The sequence below is a fragment of the Megascapheus bottae genome, chromosome 30 (genome assembly GCF_031878675.1).
Source record: "Megascapheus bottae isolate mThoBot1 chromosome 30, mThoBot2.hap1, whole genome shotgun sequence".
NCBI lineage: Eukaryota > Metazoa > Chordata > Mammalia > Rodentia > Geomyidae > Megascapheus > Megascapheus bottae.
The window spans coordinates 12,501,476-12,526,532 of NC_143538.1; the positions used below are offsets into that span (position 1 = coordinate 12,501,476).

The 25,057-nt window shown below is 59.2% G+C and overlaps 1 protein-coding gene across 4 annotated transcripts in view; it reads right to left on the reverse strand.

Moving 5' to 3' along the window:
* The window catches only part of Ntrk3 (neurotrophic receptor tyrosine kinase 3), a 178,328-nt gene extending 155,750 nt beyond the window's left edge, over positions 1-22,578 (reverse strand). For all 4 annotated transcript variants that reach the window (XM_090321690.1, XM_090321689.1, XM_090321692.1 and 1 more), the window contains exon 1: positions 22,310-22,578. In XM_090321690.1, the coding sequence (XP_090177816.1) occupies positions 22,310-22,557 (248 nt within the window). In that variant the 5' untranslated portion in view covers positions 22,558-22,578. The remainder of the gene's footprint in view (positions 1-22,309) is intronic.
* Between the last annotated feature and the right edge of the window lie 2,479 nt (positions 22,579-25,057).

Here is a 25,057-nt window from a genome sequence, read left to right on the forward strand (position 1 = left end):
CTCTAGATCCTCGTTATCCAACCGGGGATTAGCCCCTCTAGAACGGCTGTCCCCAAGGGCAGGGGTGGGGGTGACGGGTCCCCAGCTGCCGGCCCCCCGCCAGCTCCCCAAGCTGGCGCTGGTGTTGAACTCAGATCTAGCTCGGGGGGGGCGGGGAACTGTCCAAAGACCAGTGAGGCACAACTTCTCCGGTCCTCGGTATCCCCGTGGGAAAACTGGTGGCAGGATTCAGATTTAGACATGTCAATGCCTGTGTGTGTTCCATTCGGCATGAGGGCACCGCGCCTGGGCGATAAAACAGCTGGTTCTGTGATGATTGTTGGAATTGTGTGGCAAAGAAGAGTAAATAAAAGCTAAATATGCATGTACATACACACATATATCTAAAGGAATAGGAGACCTTGTCGTGCACGTACACTCAGAAATAAGTAGACCCTGCTCACGGGGAGGGGGGAGGGCTTTGGTTCTGGATACTTGAGGAAGATGAGTGAAGTCTTCCTGGGAACGGAAGTTGTCATTGGCATTTATCCGTGGTGTCTTCTTGTGTATGCGCCGTGACTGTCTATTCTGCCAGCAGGAGGCAGCCTTAGTGCTTTCTCCCAGGTTTCCGTGTCACACCGCTCCACCCAGCTCCTCCCACTCACAACTCAGACCCCAAACGAGGAGTTCTGCCTCCTCACCACACTGGCTCCCACCATCCCGCCGAGCATTCCATGATGAGTATGACAACACAGGCACACACACACGCGTGTGAGACACACGCACGTGTGCACACGCGCTGTGCCATGCATTTAATTTGACCTCGAAGCCTGATAGGGGCAACGGGGAAATCGATGTGTTACCCAGGGTTATTACATCTAGTGATCCAGACAGCTGCACTAGCTTTCAATTAGCTGATATGTTTAGCATTATAAACAAACAGGCAGGAACCACCCCTCCAGGGGGACCCCAGAGGGCCGGGAGGAGCCACACCCAGGGGACCGGCCAAGCCCTCTCCTCTAGCTGCTGTGGATGGAACTCTAGGCCTGAGAGCCAGGCCCAAGAACCTGGGGATTCAGGGGGGCGGGGGGGGGTGGCCCACAGCGGTGTTACTGAGCAGCTGTGTGCCCAGAACCCATGAACCCGTGAACCCCTGAGGACGGCAGGAAGAAACATTTTGATCATTTAGATGGCATGTTAAGATGGCATGGGTGGTGTCTGTGCGGGCTTCCTGCTGCTCAGGCCAGCACGAGGAACACACACACCCCTCTGCTCTCCAGGTGTGGACGTCAGGCGTGCTGACCAGAGGAAGGCCGAGGGCACAGCCCCTCTGCTGCCCGGCTGAGGAGCTCCGTGCAGGCCCCGGGGCAGTGTCTCCCCTGCGTGCCAGCCAGGCCCCTGGCAGCGCTGTCCTGCCCACACCCCAGACTGCTGCTCCCCCTCCCAGCCTGCTTCCTTCTCTCCGTGTTCACCTTCACCTCTGCCGTGGAGGCAGAGTGCCAGGCCCAGCCTGGCCACGCACCTGCAGACCAGGTAACCTTTCTCGGCCAGCGAGGCCCACGCCGGCCTCCGAATCCCACACTCTGCCTTCATTCCCCTTTTCCTGTGGGGGCCAGCACCCCCTCTGAGGACTCTCACCCCTGTCAACTCGCCACCACCCACAAGGCTCAACAGGACTACAGCTTTCCCCTCTCGGGCCACAGCCCCCTTCTCCGTGGTCTCCCACCACACGGACCTGGCCTCTGCTCCTTTCCCACACCAGCCCCGTCCCCCGTGGGCTTCTCCATGAAATGTTCCTCCAGTCTCTGTTCAGATGTGGCAGAGAAAGCCTGCCCTGACAGCCCCTCTCCCCTCCTGCTCCTCCATTTGCTCTCTGGCTCAAGCCCCTGTCTCTGTCCTTCACGGCCTTAACGACCATCTGTAATCGTCTTATTTGATTATCTGTTTGTGGTCAAAGTCTCCACATGGGAACTGTGACGCGTGAGGACGAGGGTTGCATCCGTCTTGCTCGCCACTGACCTCTAGAATATCAAACAGGCACCTGAACAGGTACTCGGTGTCCTCTCTCCTTCCTTCCCTCCTTCTCTCCCTCCCTCTCTCCCTCCCCTCCCAGAGGGTCTCCGCGCTTAGGCAGTTCTGGGCTGACTCTGCAATGATCTCTGAGGAGGGATGTGGCCCGGGCAGACACCCGAGCATCCGAGGGGAACGCAAGGCCCAGGCTGACTCGAGAGCCCGGCGGACACGGCTCACCCTGGACGCGAGGGTGGTACCCAGGACGCCTCTATTTCCAGGGTTGGACAAATGCTCTGGACACTGTGGTCTCGAACCAGGAGGGAAAAAGGAATCTTTCATCAAAAGCAGAAAGAACCCAAGGCTGGAAGGGAGCGGCCGGCTTTGATCCTTCCTCCCCAATGAGCCGTGGAGGGGAAGAGTCCAAGCATGGAGCCCAGTCTGGTCCCGGCCACAGCAGATGGCCTTGGAATAATGCGATAGTGTGAGGTCCCCCCCGGGCCCCAAGGGGGTCTGAAAGCACTGCCCTTCAGGTGGTCAATTTCCTTAGGAAAATATGAAATGGCCAGGCCACCCTTTACCGAATTATAAAGCACTTATCACTTCTTTAATAACTGCCCACACAGAGGGCTTAATTCACTCAGTATGGAAGTTATAAAGGCGAATTGGTAAGTGAGCATTAAGCTCCAGTGCACTGCATAAAGACTTATGAGGGCAATGTTTCCCCCCTATTAAAAGGGCAGGTTTCTCTCACTGCATCTGTGCTTCAGCGTTAATGTGGAAAAGTCGCTCCACAGCTCAGGGCATTTTCATCGTGAGAGGGGGTAATTCCAGGTCACTGGAAGGAGGAGGAAAGCCCTTGAACTTGGTGGGAAATAATTATTCCAGAATGTCTGTATGTGCACACGCGCACGTATGCGTGTGTCAGCGTGACTTGTCAAGGTGACCATCAGAGAGACACAAAGTGGCCTGTGTGGTGCCCGGCTCTCCATCCATGCCACAGAGCCAGGGGTGGATCAGGAGAGTAGACACAGGGCCGGAGAGAGAGGCTGGCCCTGGGGCCCAGCTCCTGTCTTTATAGACACACTGATTCTACACGTGGGACCCTCCAGACCGCAGCTACTCTCGTGATCGGCAAGGAAACCAGCCCTGGATTCCTGAAGGTTCCGGAAGCTTCCATGAAGAGGGCCGTCAAGGTGGTCTTCCCTAACCCAAGTGAGGCAAACTTGGGCTTGGGTTTCTCTCATGGACTTTTCTCTCCCCGTGACCAATTTCCTTTCCTCTGGCGATAAACCATCTGTTCTTTTCTCTGTACCCTCGCTCTCCTGGAAAGCGCCTCCCCGTTCACGTGACTTCAATTACCGCCTAATTAGAGATTAATTCTGCTTCTGATGCTCTGCCCTTCATGCCTAACCTCTCCTCTACCCCGGACTTCTGGTCCTCTCCAGACACATCGCCCACCACTCAACGGCCTGAGAGTAAACGCGGACAAAACGACTCTGAGCTCTGAGCTTCCACCGAGTCCTCGTGACCCAACACAGCGGAGCGGACACGGCTCTGACATATGTACAGCACCAGTGGTTGGCAAGCACCAACACAGACCGCTGTGCTTAGGGGTCTGCGACTGAACCTGGAAACACACACACACACATTACAAGCTAGGATCGCTTAGTGATGGAGGCCACGGACGGGGGCCACGGAGGAGCAAGACAAGAAGCATCACCTCTCAGCCCCATCCATCCGAGGGGCTCCCGGCTTCCCCGCAGCTCCCAAGCTAAGCAACAAGGGGAGACTGCTCACGGCGGGACCTACACAAACGGCTCTCGATCCACTCTCCACTCCACTCGTCTGTCCATGCTCCTCCTCTATTGTACACAAGGTAGAGAGAGACGGGGCAGGGGGAGTCTGGCAGGGACAGCGTGGCACACAGGAGGCTGGCAGGAGCCCAGTCTGGGCCAGGCTTTGCTTGGCTAACTTGGAGGGGGTGGACGGAGGCTCTCCCAGCACACGGACCCCCTTCTCAGGGTCCCTCCACCCGCCCCTTCACGCCCACTTCCCTTAAGTTCGTGTGGGACATGTGAGTCCACGCTCCCACCTCCCTTCTTCCGGGTTTCTTTCTTCCACCTCCAGCATCAGCCAGGTGAGGAAGTCTTCAACCAGGACTGTGTCTGTTCCTCCGTCTGAAGTGTCCGTGAGGTGGGTTAAGCATTTCTCCCCCGTGGTTCTACTGGAGGTCATGGAACGTGACCCCACTCACCACTCCTCATTCCCGAGTCCAACAGTACCTCCCCCCCCGCACCCCCGTCCAGCGAAGGCTGGCCCAGCCAGGGGACTGGTATGGCTGTTGTTAGCAGCTTGATATCTCCCTCTCTCCCTCTCTCTCCCTCCCTCTCCTTCTCTTTCCCTCTCTCTCCCCCTCCCCCTCTCCCCCCTCCCATCCCCCCGCCCCTTGGGCCCCTCCCCCTCTCCCTCTCCCCCTCCCCCTCCCCCTCATGTATCCTCTGGAGTTGTGAAATGCCGCATCTTCCGCTCTCCCCTGCACCTTTATCAAGCCACCCATGACCAGGCGGCTGCCGTCACTCCATGAACCCCGGCTCGCCCTCCAATTACTAGGGAATCATTTCCGTGTGGCTGCTGATGTGCGCCTGTGATCCTGTCACCTGAGAGTCCCGGCATTATTTGCCTGGCTTCCCTCATGAGAGTATAAATTCCCCGACAACAAAGACGGATGCCTTCTATTTACTGAGTCTGCCCTCCAACTGCCCTGTGTTTACTTCGTCCTCAGCAAGTGTGCTGGGCCATAGGGAGGAAACCTGGCACACACACACACCCCCTCCCAGCTCCATCCCACAGGAGAGAGCGCTGTCCAAGGTCTGGGACGGGGCCCGGGGTTCAATGTCAACGGATACACGCACACGCGCAGACACACACACAGCGAATACAAGGGAATGAAGTCAGCTCAAGAGCCTTCCTTGGGCTGAGGGGCCCGGGGAATCTGAACTCTTGCACGTAAGCGAGGGCCTCTGATCTCCCTTGGGTTTTCTATTGGAGGCACCTCTACCATGTGCACCACAGCTTCGCTTCCAGCTTTCGGTGGCTATCTGAAGCTAGGAATCTCGGCAATCTGCCTGGTCTGATTGGCTTCAAACCAGGACCCTTGGGTCGAGGAGCCAGGGTGACAGCCGTGAGCCCCGGGGGAAGGGGGAAGCTGAGCAGTCTCCAGATCTTGACGTGCCAGGTTCTCCTGACAAATCCCACACTGGTGGCCAGGCAGAAACACTGTTCCCCCACCCTGAGCCTCTCCTCAGCCTGGCTCTGGAAGCCTCTGGCCTTACCTCCATCGATACCTCCACCCCTCCCTCCCCTGACTCCTCTCCCGGCACCCCCTCGTGCTCATTCATCTCTGTGTGGGGGAGAAATGGCTCCTGTCCCAGCCAGGGAATGGTTGCAGTCTGAAATCATAGTTGGCAGCCAGTGGCAGGCAGGCCCCTTCCCTACAGAAGGGACCTCAGAGAGCACGGAGAGTCAGGGCCATACCCTCCACACAGTTGAGATGGGAGGGGGGGACGTCACTGGGCCTGGAGGGACACCTGAGCCCTGCTCCTTTTCAGGCGGACATGTTCAGCGCCATCCAGATAGCCCCACATTGGTCTCGGCCCGAAATTTCAGGGTTTGAGGCGCCTCGTGCTCCCCACCTCCTCCCGGTGATCTGGGCGTGACCCCGTGACATTCCAGACCAAGTCTAGAACCTCCAAGGCCCAAGACCGCATAGGCCAAAGAGGAAGCAAGGAGAAAAGCGCGCAGGCGTCCAGCGGGAATGTCCTGCCAGGCAGGGCCTGGCCCACACCCTTGTCCCTTCTCCCTGGGGAGCCAGCTAAGTGCCTGGGGGACGGGACGCTTCCAGGAACAGCCTGGGCAAACGTCCCAGATGGGGCAGCCTGGGGCCCCTGGTCCTCACCGCTTCCCAGAGCTTCCTCCTGGCACGAAGCCCTCGGTACCCGAGCCCGCGGGGCGGGGGGGGGAGGCTTCCTGAGATGGCCACCCAAACACGCCTCCTGCCTCTGAGGAGCTGTCCTCGCCTGGAACAGAAACTCAGGTGGCAAAAGCGGTGGGGGGGGGGGGGAGCCTGGAACCAGTGGCTCACACCTGTCATGCAAGCTAGTTGGGAAGCTGGGATCAAAGCCAACCCAAGCACCAAAGGCTCCAAGTGGCTGCCAGGTATCAGGCCCTGTGCACGTGCCTTCTCCCACCCTCCTCCAGGGCACCCCACGCACGGCAACGCTTCTGTGTGCCCTGAGCTTTACGATGATGAGAGAGCTTGGAGGAAAAGCTAGGAAGTGGACCCGCAGATGGACGGACAGGTCCAGTGGTGGCGAGGAGGGCATATTCTTGGTGTGGTCAGTCCCAGGCAGAGCGCATCCCTCTCCCCCATCTCTCTCGCGGCCCCGAAGGTGGTGGAGGGTGTCCCCATGAGAAAATCCAGGGCCCCAGGGTTCCCACACAGAGGCTGGTTGCAGAAGGCTCTGTGCCTCGGGCCCTCCTCCCTTTCCTCCTCCTCCTCTCCCTCCTCCTCCTCCTCCTCCTCCTCCTCCTCCTTCTTCATGGCTGCCGCGGCCATTAAAGCCATTTCTTGACTTGGCAACCTGAGGTTTGGCCAGAGAGAGGGATTGGCCGGCGCCTCTGAAGATGAGGCAGATGGCATCTGATCTTCCCCAAGCCTGGAGGATGGGGGGAGAGAGGAAGGGAGATCGCCGAGGCTCAGAGCCATTCACCCCTGGTTTTGTATAGAAATAACCCCTCTGCTCACGTTCGTGGCGAAAGTGTGGACCTGCCCTCATACAGCCATGCTCACCAAGTTCTGCCCATTTAAACGGATGACCACGAAGGCTTGCCCCGGGGCTGTAGCCAAATACGACCCCTGCTGCACCTCTGACCCAATCGTGGCATCTTAGGAAAGCTGCCACCTTTGTGACAGAGGGCACCTCCGGGGCAGATGGCCCACGACAAAGGAGGCCACAACTTCCCACCACCCACAGAGCAGGCGTCCTTCCCACACCCCTGCTGCACTAGTTTTGCTCCAAGTCACTCTTCATTTAAATACACACACACACACACACACACACACACACACACACATCTTCATGCAATATCATTTCTTTTTGGAGTGAGGCAGAAATTCACTACATGTAAAATTAGCCATTTTAGCACACATCACGGAGAGGCATTTGACATATTTGGAATGCCGCACAAACACCATTTCTCTATAGTAACACCAGGCCCTTGTTCCTTTCTCCCTTGCCCTGGCCTCTTGAGATCTACACCCTCACCCAGGCTGCACTGCTCAGATTCATGCAATCAGGCTCGACAGGACACAGCCATCCTGCTTGTGTCACCAAACTCAATATTCTGGAAGCTCAAGCATCTTTCAGCACGCATCACAATTCCATTCCTTTCGGGGGGGGGAGGGATTTGTTGCTGGGAATCGAACTCAAGATGGGGGGGGGCGTGAGTCGCCCCAACTTCACTGACCGCTGGCTGCCACCTTCTCTCTCTGCTCTCACAGTGCCCACCCCCCGAAGTCAGGGAAAGAGGCAGGAAATGAAGCTGGTGAGAATCAGGAAGATAGAAGTACTTCCATGTGCAGTCTTCCTCTCTAGCTATCCTCCTCTCTCCCCCACCCCTCCCTCTCTCTCTCTCTCTCTCTCTCTCTCTCTCTCTCTCTCTCTCTCTCTCTCTCTCACACACACACACACACACACACACACACACACACACACACACACACACCAGCCCTCAGGAGATCAAGGATGTCCGCCACACACAGCTGGGCTTTTCATGCCTTGGTTTAAACCCGAGCGCCCAGGGAGGGAATTGGGACCCTCCCTGTGTCCCCACCTGCAGGCCTGGTGCTGGCCCACAGTCCCTCTTGTCTCTGTCAAGCTACTGGATCCTCAGACCACTAGGATTGTATACGAAGAAGGAAATCGGCAAAGATGGAGACAGATCTGAACCGCTGTACACACGCTGCCAAGGTCACAGGAGAGGGAAAGCCAGGCTGGTGACGTGGTCCAGGCTCAAGGCTCTCCTGAACCGTGCGTTCACCATCGTGACACCATCCACCCACTTCGCAGCACGCAGCAGGACGGGACAGCATGAGGACAGCTCAGTGCAGGCCCCTCGTGGATGCAGGGGTAGGGGGTGGGAAGAGGGTCTTACTCAGAAGCTAGATGCCACCCAGGGTGAGCCATGGACACAGCCATGGAGAGCACCACTCATCCTGCGCCACAGGAAAGCCCCAGGGCTGTCAAGACTCCGGACCACGAGATTATCAGCACAGCTTACGTGACCCCTCCGAGAATGCCTTGTCTACATCTGGAATCTCTCAGCCACACAGGCTTGCCACAGCATGCACACCACGCCACGCACACAGGAAGCAGTTTTCAGGTGGGGGGCAGGCACAGAGGGGGGCAGATCTGAGGCCCACACGGGGTGGGTTATGCCTTCTGCCCAGCTGAGAGCCAGCCTGCACAGCCAACGCATCCAAGACTCCATCCATCCAGGACAGGAAGCCTAAAGCATCTGGGCAGGAAGCAAGTCCCGGTCTCCAAAATAACCATCACAAAACCTGGCCGAAGGCGTGGCTGTATGGTGGAAGCACCTGCCTTACAAAGCTCAAGGCCTAGACTCCAAACCCTAGAGCACCACAGAGTGGCCGCACTCATCCACTCAGGACCAGAGCCCGGGCCTGCTGGCCTGTGATGCATCCTAGCTCCCCACTGTGGACCGAGGACGGCTACCAGCCCGTGAGCAACGGCAGAAGAGGAAACTGAGGCACAGGTCGACCTCAGGACTCAAGGAGCGCTCCCAGTGTCTGACATGAAGCTAAGTGAGACTAAGGGGTCACTGAGGGCCTCGGGGAAAACCCACACGGCAGAGTGGGGGGCTGCAAGGGTGAGGCAGAAGCCGGCTGAGGGTGAGCAGCTACAGAGAGAGGTCTCTCCTCCCCGGGTCTTCCCGCTGTGGCGAGGGCCAGTCTGGGCAGAAGGCCAAGGTCAGCCGCTCTGGCTGGACCCCAGCCCCCAGCACGCAGGCCCAGGGCAGACAGTGACCTTCCCAGAACAGGCCGGGTGGAACGTCCTTGACCCTGGCCAGGCAGCGTGCTGCGTCCCGAGGAGGCCGCCCGGAAGGGCTCTGGCCCTCAGTGGTCCCTCGGGAGTGCTGGCCGCAGCTGTGCCCGGCTGCCACACAGCCCACCAGTCCCCACGGCCCCCTCTCCGGGCCGGGCCGGGAGAGGACAGAAGCAGCTGGCAGGCAGGAGACCTCGCCCTTGCCAGGGACGCAAAGGCCATGGCACAAGGATGGTGAGGAGTTGGTGGGGGGGAGGGGACGTGAGAGAACGGCAGCAGGTGTTCCAGAGCAGAGCCTGGGCGTTCCTGGGTTTCCAGTGGCAGGATGGAGGTGGCCTGGGTGAGGGGAGGCAGCTGCACCGTGCCATGATGCCAAAGACTGGGCGGGGAGGGGGCCGGGGGTCACTGGGGTACTAATATTACTTTCTAGAACCCCAAGGCATGGCCCTGGGGACAGAATGGGTGAACTCCCCTCCTCCTTCCCTGACCCAGCCTGTCCCCTACAACAGCTACCAACGGCTAGGAGATGCCCCCTCTAAATAATAACAATAATAATAATAATAATAATAATAATAATAATAAATGGAAAGACTTAGAAAAAATCGTATTATGTGAAGTAAGCCAGACTCAAGGGAACATGGGCTCAGTGGTTTCCCTCATTTGTCATAATCAGTAGAAACCTTGGGCTCTACTAGCAGAGATTTATAATAGAACAAAACCTAGATACATAAGGCCATCTAGTATGATGCTAAATGAAAGGACCTCCAGGATATAGAAACAAAAGCCATATAATGAGTGATTGTTGTCCTTAATGCACTATGTTATCTCTCATCTCTTTTGTTGTCCCTTGGTTATCTCATATTGTTACAGTATCTCACCTTGTTATCTGATATATTGTATATATGCTTATTTGGTTATTTGAAATAGGATAGGGAAGGGGGGAAAACAAGATGAGGGGCGGGGGTGAGGGAAAGGAAATGGGGACCAAGACATGAGAAAAGGTATCAATGTTTGTGAAGTAATGCACCTTCTATCTGGTGAATATAATGTAATCCTTCTATTAATTACAATAAAAATATATGGAAAAAATAATAATAAAAAACAAAACCATGCACACAAACAATAAAGAACTCGAAGTGGGCAGAGCCAGCTGGAAACCCAATCACAACCCATCAAACTCCATCTTGGAGTGAGCCATTTGACATTGATTTGGTAATCATATTGCATGGATTAAACTTTGGGTAAATTTGGCAAACAGAGCATTGGGGACCAAGATCCCTAGTGCGTCTGTCTGTCTGTCTGTCTGTCTGTTTTTCTTTACAGCTTGTTTCCTTGGCCCCTGCTCATTGGCACAACTGACACCCAACCCCAGTGCCAGGCTGGGAGGGACTTCTGATGTGCTGCACCTCTGTGAGATGACGTCACTCCACTGCTGGGCTGCAGGGGGTGGGGGGCACTGCCAGCTCAGGCCCCTGCCCTCCCTGGGCCGGGACGGAGTTTGACTAAAGTTCAGTGTCTCTGCTTTTATAAATCTCTGCCTTTTAATGATGGCTTCGAGGCTGGGTGGGGTGAGGGGGCAGAAGGACCATTAAACCCACTGAATAAGTTAATGGGGCAGAGAGAATCTATTTCGGAGCCACCCCGGGCTATTTTCCTCTGGAGCTAAAGCCTGAATAAGCAAAAAGAAAAGAAAAATTAAAACCGAAGAGCGCATTGGCAATAAATAACCCCCAGTACAATCACTCAGTGCCCAGGCCGTCCACGTGCTGAGATACCGCCATGCAGAATCCACCCCAGCAGCGCCACCTGCTCAAGGGACTGGGGCAGGGGCGGCCTCCTGTCCACCCTCCCTGGCCTGTCCCTCCCGGTGACTTTCCTCCTTCCCTCCTTTCCTTCACACCCTCCTTCCTTCCCTCCCTCCTTCCTTCCTTCCGTGCCCCTACTGAGATTTGAACTCTCATGCTCCAGGCTGGCGTCAACCGTGTGAGCCACAGCTCTACTTCTAGTTTGTTTTTTGGTGGTTCCGTTTCAGACAAGAATCCCACAGACCTCGCTGGGGTGGCGGGGAGTGAGCCAGCTCTCTGTCGTCGGTGTATGAGGTCCTCACACCAGGGGCTCCCTGTGTCCCCCCACCCCCACCCCACTCCCCTAGTGCCCGCCTTAGCTACTCTCTCCAAGGTTTGTCCATCTGCTCCTTGGTCCCCTGTCCTGAAACTCCACAGCCCCTTCTCTCCTCTCCACACAAGCCTGGACAGTTCCACCTCTTCTCCCTCCTCTCCCCACTTCTCCCTTCCTGACCCACCTGCCCCCCTCCCCTGACTTCTAGTTCCCCCCCCCCAATTCCCCTCATCCTCCCTAGAACAAAACCCAAAGTCTGCCCCCCTTCCCAGGGCGGAGAAAGCCCAAATAATTAAATAAGCCAGAACTCCTGTTGGTAAATGCTGAGTCCCACCAGACACACGTTGTTTACTCTTTAATATTTAAACATGGTAATTAAATCCCCTGAATAAACAAATATATTTTAGTGAGCTCCAGTCCCCTGAGCTGGCATTCTTTCACCGGGGGCCCCTCGGGGCCTCTCTGCCTCTCCAATGGGGCCAGGCCTGGCTGCCTCCTCCCCGGTGTCAGAAAACCAGATGGACGTTCACTGCTCTACCCCAGGCCACCTGGACTTCCGGGCAACAGGGGATGGACGCCACCTCCGCCAGGATCCAGGCCACCTGGGCTGTGCTGAGCGCCCCAACCTTCAAACATCCTCCTTTCCCCTCAGGCCCCCACCCCGGCATGCAAAGTCACCCCACACGTGTGCCCAGAGAGACCCATCCCTCGACCAGCCCGAGGCCTCCGCCTGGCGCCATCTGTCCAGTCACAGCCAACTGCCCAGAGCTCCCCAAGATTCCCTTGTTTCCAGAACTTTTTCCACACTGTTCCTGCTGCCTGAAATAACCCCCACATGGGCTCGGCTGTCCCCTCCTGTGGGCTCCCTCTGCCTGGAGGGTCTCACCAGCACGCCAACTATGCCATCTCCTGACCTAGTCCTCTGCTGAGTTACAGCCACAGAGGCCCCCAGCCCCCACAGGTCGGCTCAGGTGGTAGAGGCCCTGCCTAGCAAAGGGGAGGACCTGAGTTCAAACCCAAGTACTAGTGCATAGATGCATAGATGCATAGATAGATAGATAGATAGATAGATAGATAGATAGATAGATAGACAGACAGATGAGAGAGAAAAATTGGGAGTTGAGGGCCATGAGTTTGACCTAGTGGTAGAATGTTTGCCTAGCATGCACGAAGACCTGGGTTCAATTCCTCGGTACCACATACATAGAAAAAAGCCGTAAGTTGTGCTGAGGCTCAAGTGGTAGAGCTCTAGCCTTGAGAAAGCCCAAGGACAGTGCTCAGGCCCTGAGCTCAAGCCCAGGACTGGAAAAAAAAAAATGGGAGTTGACAAATAATTGATGGTAGATGATTCATAGATCGATGAGTGAAACATGATAGATAAGATGATGGATGATTGACAGATGGCTGATAGGTGATAGATATGATGGTGGATGATTGCTACATGGTAAGTAAGATGATGGATAGATGCTGGGTAGATAGACAGTCCGACCAGCCAAATCCTTCAGACTAGCGCCTGGACCCTGGCCACGCAGGCTCACTCTGGAGATGAGGTCACAGGTCCTCTAATATCCATTTAGGGAAATTCCCTCAGGAAGGAACACCCTATTTCCATACATGAACACCTCTTCTCAAAACCTCAGTCCTTCATCCCCGCCTCTCTGGAAACGCCCCACTACTCCATCCCGGCCCCTTCCACACCCGGCTTCGCTGCAAGGCTGGGGCTGCGCCTCCCCTGAACCCTGAAGGTCTGCCAGGCATGGGGAGGGCAGTCCCGGGAGCCCCTCCACCAGCCGCTGGCCCCAGGGTCTGCAGGGCCCTACAGGGGAGGAGATGAGGGAGCCACAGACGCTGACAACCCTGCACTGCTAGGGGCTCCTCCCCACACACCCCTGCCCCTTCTCCCCTCCTCACGTTTTTTCCACTGAGTGTTTTATTGCCACATGTGTTAAAATGACTACCACTTAAGAGAAGGAAGAGTCAGAAAGACAATCTGCAGTAACGCTGATACAAAACTTCCTGACACCCCCCCCGCCCCAGCCCAGGATCTCAGGGGGGTACCCGAGGAAGAAGCTGATAAGGTGAGAAGCCAACAGCACCCCAGTTCCAGCCCTTCCCTACTGCAGGCCCCATGCTTTCCAGAGAAGTAGACAGACAACTTGGCTGAGGCCAATCAGAGAGATTACACTGATATACCTCAGAAGACAATGTACTCTAGGAAACTCCCGGAAAGGCTAGGTTGGTTTGTTTTTGTTGCCAGTCCCAGGTCTTGAGCTCAGGGTCTGAGCACTGTCCTTGGACTTTCTCAAGGCTAGAGCTCCACCACTTGAGCCTCAGCACCACTTCCGGCTTTTTCAATGTATGTGGTACTGAGGAATCGAACCCGGGTCTTCATGCATGCTAGGCAAACACTCTACCACTCTGGGTTGTTCTTTTGTTTTTGTTTTTGTTTTTTTTATTTTTGATGCGAGGGTTAGCTGGCAACTATAAGGACAGCCAGATGCATTGTGTCTTCTCCATTTGTGACCACATTCTCTGAGCCCAAGCAAGAAACATCCCCCAACATCATGTTGATGCATTCAAAAAAAAAAAAAAAAAGAGGGCCGGGAGTTTGGCCTAGTGGTAGAGTGCTTGCCTAGCATGCATGAAGACCCGGGTTCGATTTCTCGGTACCACATACATAGGAAAAAAAGCCGGAAGTGGTGCTGAGGCTCAAGTGGTAGAGCTCTAGCCTTGAGAAAGTCCAAGGACAGTGCTCAGGCCCTGAGCTCAAGCCCAGAACTGGCAAAAAAGAAAAAAGAAATCGCTGTTGCCTAGCAATCGACCAAAGGGGAGAAACTCTCGGGTGTCTCGCCCCTATAATCCCAGCTACTGACGGGGCCGAGCGTGGGGGACTGCAGTGTGTGGCACCAATCTGCAGCAGAGGGGAGAAAAGTTAGCAGAACTCCCATCCCAACAAATAAGCCGGGCGCGGAGATGTGCGTCTGTGATTCCCTGCAATATGGAAGGTGGAGACAGGAATGGGGGAAACGACGCAAGAGCCCATCCAGTTACTAAAGAGAAAGACAGATAGGGATGTGACATCCCTGCCTACCCAGAACCTGGCCTCCCTGGCCTGGACCCAACCAGCTCCTCCCCGCGTGGGCCTGCTGTTCCACTGGCCGGCCACCAGGGGTCACCATCACCCATGGAGCACACAAGGGTAAGGGGTCCTGTGACCCCAGCAGGCCCAGGGAGCCCGGGGCTATCTGCTGAGCTGTGGCCCCCCTCTCACCCTTCACTCAGAAGGAGCCAGGTGACCCATCACTGAGCGTCCACCAGGTTCCAGAAACTTCCCATCTGGCCCATGATTTAATCCCAGCCAGGTGCCCGTAACACCTTGCTTGGAGAAAATGAGACCCAGAGAAACTACCCACGCCATTCACTCAAAAGTCTAAAAGAAAACAAGAAAAACCACGAGTGAGGAGAGGGCCAGGACTGGGTGTGTCACTCGACCCCATGCCTCCTCCGTCACCGTTCGAGCCCTCGGCCTTAGCGCTGTGGGTTTGCGGGGACCTTGAGAGGGGCGGCAGGTCAGGGAAGTCTGGTCGCTGTGTGCTGGTCCGATCGCTCACTCATCCCCTTCCCTGGATGTTACACCATGGCGGAGCCTGCCAGCTCCCCCAAGCTTTGTGGGGGGGGGGTCCCTCCCCTCTAGGTCCCACCCTGTAAAGACCTGAGAACGTCACCGCTCCCTATCCCTTACACATCCCCACTGCCGGCCTCTCCCTCTCCGTTCCCCACACACACCAGGGTTCCTACCACAAGTTCATTTCCCCCTCAGCCAGGCCTCGCAGACCCTGAGGCTTCTGAGGCATGCAGTGGCTAGCCTAAGTCCACTGGGAGGGGCAGGGGCAGGGGCAGGAACCCTTGCCTGACCAACAAAGTTTCCATCTTCATGCCAGCGGCAGCCTGTCATCTAGCTACTCAGATGGCTCCTATCTGAGGATCTTGGGTCAAGACCCGCCGAGGCAGGAAAGTGCATGAGACTCTAATCTCCCAAGGACCACCAAAAACAAGTGGCCGTGTGGTTCAGGGGATAGAGACACTAGCCTTGACTGAAACGAGCTCGGAGATAGCATCTCCATCCAGAGTTCAAGCCCCAGGACCAGCACAAAAGGAAAACTAAACAAATAAATGAAGCAGGCATGGCAGGTCACCAGGAGGAAGAGGCAGCATCCAGACCCAAAGCTTCATTACCACAGCGACCTGCAGCCGTACACACAAATGCCCCCCCGTTCACCGCTGGAAGGCTGCAAGGCTTCCCTCCCTGCTGCTCCTCTGTGGACCAGCCTTAGACAACCACGAGAAAAGCGGCGGTGGACAAAGCCTGGCCATGAGGGAAAGAGAGAGAATCTGCCTGAGCCCTCCGCCGGGCAGAGTCCAGACCCAGCGACCCCGACAGCCCTGCTCAGAGGCGGCCAGCGCTGCCCGGAACGAGGGGAGGGCCAGCGGCCATCTCTGAGAGCAGACAGGCCCTGGAGAGGTCACGGGAGGCCACCAAGGGCCTACTCCTGGGGACACTGGTGCCCACCCGGCGCTGAAGAGCAGGGGAGGTAGGGTGGGTCTACACACTCACTTCCCACAGGACGCTGAGCCCACCGGAGTCATCGGGTCACTGAGTCCCCATGAAGTCTGGTGGCGGGAACTACCACCTGTGCGTCCCTAACCAGCAGCGCTGCCCCTTCCCGCTGTCACGGAGATCCATCCGGCAGGAAAGGCCCTGGCTCCCCGGAGCCTTCAGACCCGGATCCCAGTCCCAGCTCCAGCCCCAGAAGCCAGGTGCAGCCCAGCCAGCTGGCGCCACGCACTGCCCTCTGGTGGCCACGCAAGGCGTCTGCACGCAGCACAGGGGCTGGAAGGTTTGTTTACAGAGACGTGTGCAGAGTGGGGAGGAGAGGCACAAAGACGCCCCCAGACACTCTTGAGAGAGCGAGCAAGGCCCAGTCCCCTGCGGCAGGCAGGCCTGGGACCAGAAGCGATCTAAGACTGCTCCCTCCCCTCTCTCCCTCTGCAGAAAGCTGGGGATCTTCTCCCCTCCTCTCCCCTTCCCCAACCACACCGAGTCCTTCAGATACCAGAGGTCAGGCCAGACCAGTGGTGTGTGGTGCTCGGCCGGGTTGGCGGTGCTTCATCTTTCCTAAACCTCAACTTCCCCCTCTGTAAAACCGGGTTTGGCCCGCAATGATCCTGCCAGCCTTTCAAGACCCAGCCATTGACGATTCCAAGCTTTCAGTCTCCTTCCTCACGCAAAACTCCTTCCCGTCATCCAGAACTGGAGAAGGCCAGCGTGGTGCCTGCTTGTTTACAGGCCAACAAATGAGTCAAGGCACCGGTTCAGCAGAGGCCCAGTGGTCCTGAGAAGAGGCCAGGCTGCAGAGAACCGGAGGCCCAGAGAGGCTCTGTGACATGGCATGTACCCCTATGCATACACACACACACACACACACACACACACACACACACACACACACACACACACACAGGGGCCAACACCCACCAAAGGCAGGCACACAAGGTGTTCTGCCATCCCAACTCTTCTACAGAACAGTCCCCCTGAGCCCATGGGGACAGCTGCAGCCACCTGTCCCCAAGCTTCTAGCTCTACACAGAGACAGGCAGGGCTCCCCCAGCAAGGCCGCGTGGACTCAGGGACACCTGGAGCTCAGCTCTCCCTCCACACGTCCACTCTCCCCCTGCTCCCCACACCCCTCCCCTGCTTGCTTCGACACACAGCGCCAGACCTCCACTCCCCCACCGGGTTCTCTCATGTCAGGGGCAGTCAGGGCACTGCCCACCTTGTCACCTGTCCCCCAGCTCGGAAGAGCTGGCCGTGTGACCTGGTCACCAGCTTCCTGAGTCCCTTGCCGGCCTCCACCGGCGCCTGTGCTGCTATGGAGCTGACCTGACCTCAGAGGCCAGGACCCCAGCAGCTGGCCAAGGATGTCTGGGAAGGGGCTTGGCCAGCACGAGCCCCCCCCCCCCAGAGAAGGGGCACATGTGAGAAGGTGGGCAGGAAGAGAGTCCAGAACCCCGTGGCTGCCGCCGCCATCAGTCTACACCGCATCTGCCAGGCCAACAGCACCACCACAAGTCCTCCCTCCGGCCTCACCAGGGCGCCACTCACCCCGAGAACTGGAATGGAGTGGGAAGACCCAGGCTCACACCTGTCATTCCAGCGGCCCTGGAGGTGGAGATCAGGCCACTGCAGTTCAAGGCCAGCCCAGGTGAACAAAAGTTCTCGGAGACCGGCTGGAGGAGGTGATGGGAGTGCACCTGTGCACCTGTCCCCTCCTGTGACATGGGGGGGGGGGGCCAGGGAGGAGGGCTGCACCCTGAGCAGAAAGAGCAATGCCACTTCAACAATAACCAACGCAAGAAGGAGCTGGAGGTGTGACTTGAGCGGTAGAGCGCCCACCTAACAAACACCAGGCTCGCGTGTTCAATCTCCAGGACTGCCAGAGAGAAAACCCCACAGAAAACAAATTCTCCTAGACCTCCGTGTCATTCCTCCACTAGTAATTTATCATAACAGCAGTGTGTATATGTATTGATGACTACACGTCTATATGAGCATACAGAAAGAGTATAGGAGACCGAGCTTACGACTTCAAAGCCAGAGTGGTTTTCACACGTTCTACTATTAACCCCCCGGTTTAACAATCCAGTTTCTTCCATGAACTCATTCAGTTTCCCCATCTGTAAAGCCAGGCTTCACTCCCAAGATTGAACCAGAAGCGCAGAAAGACACTACTCTTCACAGTACTGTCTGAGACGCGATACATGTTTCCTAAACGCTGGCTACGCGCATTCACTGTGTGCTAGCGGCGAGTTACAATGTAGTTAATAAACACGAGCTCTCATCAGTGATATCTGCTTGTTACAAGCTGTCCAGCATTAGCAGCTTTCTCTCTCTCAACACACAGGACGCCAAATTTCAACAGAGCCCTGCTATCTGATAATAATTATTATAAGCAAATGGAGGCCCAGAGGAGGCAAGGGATGGCTCACAGCTAAGAAAGGCCAGGCCCGAGGGAGGAAGAGGAGCTGTCAGACCCTCCGTGTCAATCCTGCAGCTCCCATCATCCAGAATCAGGACTCTTTTGATGGGACAAGCCAGGCCGGTGTACTGGAGCGGGGGGTCAAGGGGGGGCCACCCCCGAGTCCCCAGCTCATGTGAATCCCTCCGCCCTGAGCGTAGTTCTGGATGGCGTGGGCTGCAGGCCATAAGAAGCCCTGGGACTGCCAACCGCACATAGTTGCAGCCTCTGGGGACCCTGAATTTGGAAACACCGCCCCAGCCAGAGACACAGTCACTGGGAGGGGTGGCTCCCCAGAACAGGAGCGACGAGGCCACACCCTCGGAGCCTGCTGGAGAGAAGTCACCAGCCCCCCCCCTCCACTCCAGGACCTCTCATGGGAACCCAAGCAGAGTGCTGACAGCTCCCCCCGCCCAAATTCTGATAAACTTAGGAGAAGCTTTGGAGGGCTCCCGAGGGCTTGCACCTGGGTCAGCCTGCGCTCTAGTGCTGGTCCCTGAACGCCCAGCAAATCCCAGGGCTGTCACTACCTCGCGTCTCCGTGAGGGTGGGGGCTCCTGGAGCCAGGATAGGGTTCTCCGTGGAAATGCCGGCTTCTTACACTAGGGGACTGTCCTCATTTGAGGGCGGGCCTGGTTCCCTGGGGGGGGGGGATTCCCATAGGCCTTGGGAGTCAGGGTAGAGTACTGAGAACCCCCCCACACCTATCTAGGTGAAACCCCTCTTAGGAGAGGGGGAGCCCACTGCTTCCTGTGTCTAATGTGTGTCCCTTCCTCAGTCCCAGAGATCTGACCACAAGGACAGGGAGGAAGCCATGCTGTTTTGATTATGTCTAATTCGATCATAAAATTTTTATCTTGCAACCCCCAAACACTCATATTTATTAAATTATATGCTCTGATATCTTCAACCCATATATTAAATATTAAATATCCCCTTTTCTAGAAAAGACGCGTTGGACATAGAAGAGCTGTGACCCGGCCAGGGTTTCAAACGCTTATGGAGGGGCAAGGGACATCACTCCTCTCCAGGCCCCGGTCCAGGAGACAAAGTGGGGGACACACAGAGCCAGGAGGTCCAGGCCTCAAGGGAGGGGAGGTAACGCTGCACCCAGGTCTGGGTAGTTGACCTCAAATGTGTCTTATGTCCAGATTCGCCCCGACCCACGCCGACCTGACACCTTCGAGGGGCCTGCATCCTCACCTGGCCTGCTGAGCCATCCTCCTCTCCCCCCACCCGCTCCAAACCAAAGGACTCATCCATCCAACCCCACGCCCAGGTCCACTGCAAGAGCGCCCAGACCATCCCACCATCCTGGCCACCATCTTCGGGCCTTTGTGACGTCATAGTCTGGCTGGGCGTGGCGTGGCCTCCCATGGACCCTTCTAGACAGGCTCCCTTGGGTCAATAGCTCCAGTGGCACAAGGATGAACTGGTGTTCTGAGCCAAAAGAAACCCCAGGGAAGGGCGGAGGTGAGAGCCACACTTCTCCCCCCGCTTGCCTCAGGGGCCAAGGCCAGGCCCGGGCTCGTACCCCCAAACACCCGACGGCCCTCAGCGGGCTTAGAAGGGGAATGGCCACCCCTCCACCCTGGAAGCACAGGACACAAACCAGTCAGAACACTGAGGAGACCCTCAGGGCAGCTAGAGGCCCAGGACAGGTCCAGAATGCACCCCCACAGCAAACCCCAGCACCCCCAGAGCCTCGCACTCATGGACTGGGGGACAGGGACAGAGAGGCCTTGAGCGGCTAGCTCTGGAAACCTACCTCTCAAAGCCACTTCGGAAAGCCCAGCACCCCACCTGGGACCCTGCTCCCCCTCCCTGCAGTCCTCAAACCCCTTCTCCCTACAGGCAGCTCCAAGAGCAAGGGCCCCCCAGAGCCCCAGGCCTGGCTCCGTTCTGCGAGGCTGTGAGCCTGGGAAAAGTAACTCTGCCCACTCTCGCCCTCATTTCCCCAGGGGTTTGCTGGGACAGGGACACGTTCTGGTCCCCTCCTTCTGGGTTCCACCTCAGGAGAAGACGGGGCCCTTTCTGGGTATTATCAATACCAGCCAGAGCTGTAACTGGGCACTGGGGAGAGAATGGACCCATGAGAGGAAGGGGTCATGGGCCTATGACCTCTGACCCTTCCCCTGGGGGACTGGGGTTCCATCACTCTTTGTGGGGGGGTTGGATGGGTTTAGGCAGGGGAGGAGTCCTGGAAGAAGCATGGAGGTGCACACACACAGATGGATCCCCAATCCACTGCACCCACTCCCATCCACCAATGCCAGAGAGGGTGCAAGGGCAGGGCCTGGCTCTTCCAAGAACCCCAGCCCAGCTCCTGCCTCCAACCTGCTCTCCCCAGGAGCCTACGTGTCGGAAACATCCCTGCCTCCCGACCCACAGCGGCCCCCACACACGCAGGGTGGGCAACCGGCTCGGCCGCTGCTCCCTGGCGCCTGGGAAGCATCCCAGCCACATTCCCGGCAACCTCCACGTCTGGCCCCATGATTTGCCACTAACGTCCCTCCATCCACACACAGCGCCATCCACACAGAGCACCCGCAGTGGGCTTCCAGCTGGGGGTTTCTCTGTGGACCCTCCTCCCTGCCCTGCTGGACACTGGGCCCTGCCAGCGGGAGAGGTCTTCTGCGTCCATCCTGTCTCTCTGCCCTCCTCCTCTCCCCTGCCCCCGGGCTGGCTGTCTTGTCATCCCTGGCCAAGGTGGGAAGGATTGAGTGCCGCCCTGAGCTTTGGGTCAAACTTGTCTTGGGGGCCAGGACTCGGGGACCTCCAGGGCTGTCCAGGCTCCCCCACACTGACAGCTGCAAGAATCAAGCAGCGGTCTCTGGCCAGGGTGTTCCAGGGAACAGCGATTCCCCCCGGAGGTGGCCCAGGCAGGAGAAGGGGTGGGCAGACTCCGAGGGGACTGGGGCTCGGCCCCTCTCGGCCCCTCTCCGGCTGAGTCTATCCAGAAAGCAAAGCGCCGCCCTGAATGCCTTCCTTCCACCCTTGCCAGCATTTCCCCCCCACGCCTGGGGCTCCCGGGGGATGGAGACCTTGACGGAACAGACCAGAGCTGTCCTCCGCTTGTCACTTCTCCACTGTGGCAGGGTGGGAGATGGGGGTGGGGGGGTGTCACCTGGCTGAGGACAGGCTCCCCTGTCCCTGAGCCCTTGCTTTCTCCCCCTTTCTGTGCATCTTCTCCCCCCCCACACCCCTGTTAAAGAAAAATCACAAGAACAGGCCACTACAGGTCTCACGCTAACACCAGCCAGCCAGCCGAGTTCCCAAATCAAAGGCTCACTGGAGAAAACCCCCACTTCCCCTGTCACCAGCCCTCTCTTCCGCTCCCTTCCACTGCCCCCTGCTGCAAATAACCCATCCCCATTGTCAAACCCTGAGCCCGAGAAGGCTCTGGAGGCACCCACACTCAGCAGAGGCTGGGATAGGGGGTGTCACGGAAACACTGAAAATGGGGTTGGAGAAGGCGGGCGGGTGGGGAAAAGGCATCCATGACAGCCTGGACACCCAGGGACAGGGGCCACCAACTTGTTTACTGCCCAAAAGGCACTAGTTAACCCCCCAGTCTCCCTGTGTCCCTGTCACCTTCTCTTCCCGCTACGGGTGCCCCTGGCCGTCGCCTGTGTCATGGAAGCGACGATGGTTCTCGTCTACTTTATTCCACTTGAGCGTGGCCAAACTGTTGCTGTTTCGTGGGGGGACAGAGAGCCCGATTTGCACCGGGGAGAGGAGCCCGCAGCGGGTGGAGGGCTGGGAGTTGGGCCCTGGGTACAGCACACACACACACACACACACAGACCACCAGCATCCACTCACACCTCGCCAGTGTCACCTGGAAGACACAGCCAGGAGACTGGGGTGGCCGGCCAGGTGGGGGGGACAGCGGCCGGCCAGGCTGCGGGGGGGACAGCGGCCGGCCAGGCGAGGGGGACAGCGGCCGGCCAGGCTGCGGGGGGGACAGCGGCCGGCCAGGCTGCGGGGGGGACTCACATGGAGGTGATGTTGCGGGAGATGTCGGTGATGTTGAGGCTGGCGTTCCCGTTGCTGGCCCCCGCGTCCTGGCCCTCCAGCAGGGGGAAGAGGCTGCCGTCGTCCGGCCGCCGGCAGCTGATCTCCGTCTTGCTGCAGAGACAATTCGCAGGGCAAGCCAGGACGGAGCCCACATAGTCCAGCCACACGCTGCCCAGCAGGAAGATCCGCCAGAAACTGCACTTGGCCGGGCAGAGGGAGACATCCATCTCCGATCCCTGCTTCTGCGAGAGAGGAGGAGGAGGAGGAGGAGGAGGAGGAGGAGGAGGAGGAGGAGGAGGAGGAGGAGAGCAGGGGGTGGGTGGGGGAGTGGGGAGCGCAGGGGGGAAGGAAACAAAGGCCGGGGCGGGGGTCCCCGCGGCGGAGGAGACGCGCGCGGTCAGAGGCCGGGCACCATCGCGGCCGGCCGGCGGCAGGCGGGAGCCGCGGGCCGCGGGTGCCTAGGGGCGCGGGGAGCCGGGCATGGAGGCGGCCGGCCCGGGCCCGCGCGCGCGCGCTCGCCGGCGTCTCCCTGGACTCCCGGACTCGGCCGCCGACCGCGGGGACGGCAGGAAAAATAAAAATATCCGTCTATCTAGACATGATAAAGGCCGGGGGAGGAGGAGGAGGAGGAGGAGGAGGAGGAGGAGGAGGAGGAGGAGGAGGAGGAGGAGGAGGGACGGCGCTAAAGTCGCCGAGCCCCACCTCCCGGGCGGAATTAAAAGGGACACACCTGCACACACAGGCGCACGCGGCGCGCGCCCGGCGGCGGGGGGCGCGGGGCGCGGGGCGGCGGCGAGCGCGGCCCGGCGGCTGCAGACGCCGCAGAAACGCACAAGTGCTCGCCGGCCTCGCCGAGGAGCGCGCGGGTCCCCGGCGCGTCCGCCCGGCTCCCTCCCCGGCTCCCTCCCCGGCCCTCCCTCCTCCTCCTCCCCCTCTCCCCTCCCCACCCCGGCAGGGAGCGGCTCCGGCGCGGGATCCCCCCCCCTCCCCGCCCTCCTTCCCCTCCCCACTCCCTCCCCTCTCCCCGCGCGGGGGCGCGCGCGCGCGCTCGCTCGCTCTCTGGCTCGCGCGCCCCCCGCACGCCCTGCCCGGCGGCCCCGCCGCAGCCGCGGGGGGGAGGGGGGGGAGGAGGAGGGGGAGGAGGATGGCGGGGGGGGGGGGAGCGGAGACGGAAGGGAAAAGTTGCGTTGCGGACGGGTCGGCGCTGGGCGGGGGTCGGCCGCGGAGGGCGCTCCTCCGCCCCACTTTTCGGCCCCACGCTGCCCGGGTCGCGCGGCTGCAATCTCGGGCGGCGGCGGGAGGAAGTGAGATGAGCGCGGCGGCGGGGCGCACGGCCGGGGCCGGGGCCGGGGCGGCCCGGGGGCGGCGGGGAGGAGGGGGGCCCGGGGCGCACGGCCGGCGCCGGGGCCGAGGCAGGGGCTGCCCGGGGGAGGAGGGGGGCGCACGGCCGGCGGGGGGGCGCGGGGAGGGCGGCCCGGGGCGCACGGCCGGCGGGGGGCGCGGAGGGCGCGGGCGAGCTTGGCCGGCGGGCGCGGGGCCCCTTCCCACGCGGACGCCCCTGCCGGCCGGGGCGCCAAGCAGGTGCAGCTGCGCCCGCTGCGCGCCTGCCGGGGAGGCCGAGGAGGAGGAGGAGGAGGGGGGGCGCGGCCCGGGCTCTGTTTTGGGGGTAATAATGATAACAGTAACGAAGCCTAAAGACGCCGCGGGTGAGCGAGCTGCGGGCGGAGGCGGCGGGAGGGCCGGGGCCGGGGGGCCGGGCACGCGGCTGCGTCCACGCGCAGAACCGGCCGGGCCCCGGAGGTCCCAGGGCGGCCGGGGAGGGGGCGCCCCGCCACCCACGGCCCCGCGCGGCCCCCGCCCGCCCTGGGCCTTCCAGCGGCCCTGGAACTTGGACGAGAAAAGTAAAGACCGTGGCTCTAAAAGGGCCGCCCCCCCCCCGCTCCTCCCCCCGCTCCTCCCCGCCAGCACCCCCCCCCACCATGGCATCTTGCCCTGCCACCAGCAGGAGGGGACAGAGGGACGCGGCCGGCCCAGCTCCCCTCTGGGGAGGCGGGGAAAGTGGGGACCAGGCCGCCCAGGAGGGGAGGCCGGGGGGAGGGGAGGCCAGGCGGGGAGGGGAGGGGAGGCCAGGCTGGGAGGGGAGGCCGGGCAGGGAGGGGAGGGGAGGCCACGGGCAGCCAGGCAGGAAGAGCCGTGCTGAGCGGACCTCACCTCACTGAGAACCTGAGCTCCAATAGGACGCAGAAACAAAATAATAATAATAATAATAAATCCATGATTATGCCCAAAAGGTGCCCTGAGCCTTTTGGGGAGAGAAGGGTGCTCAGCAGCCCTCCATCTGCAAGGAGGGCGAGACATCCCAAGTCAGGGTAAACTGAGGGGGGCGGGGAAGGGAAAGAGGAGGGGGGAAAGCAGACAAGGCTTTAGGAGCCCCCCCTCCCCCCCCCCATCTAGCTACAGGGGGCCCTGGTGACACCTCTTTTGTCTCTGGCAGTGAAGCCCCATTAGGTGGGTGTGGCGCTGGCCTCCTCTAGAGCCCTGGGTGTGCACAGGAGACACCTGGCAGCTTCAAAGGAAGGCCCTGCCAGTGGCTCACACCGACGATCCCAGGCTGGGCAGGGTTCGAAGCCAGCCCGGGCAGGAAAGTCGGTGAGAAGCTCAGTGTCCAGTTAACTCAGAAAATGCTGTAGCTCCCACAGTAAAGCACTAGCCTTGAGTCAAAACCAA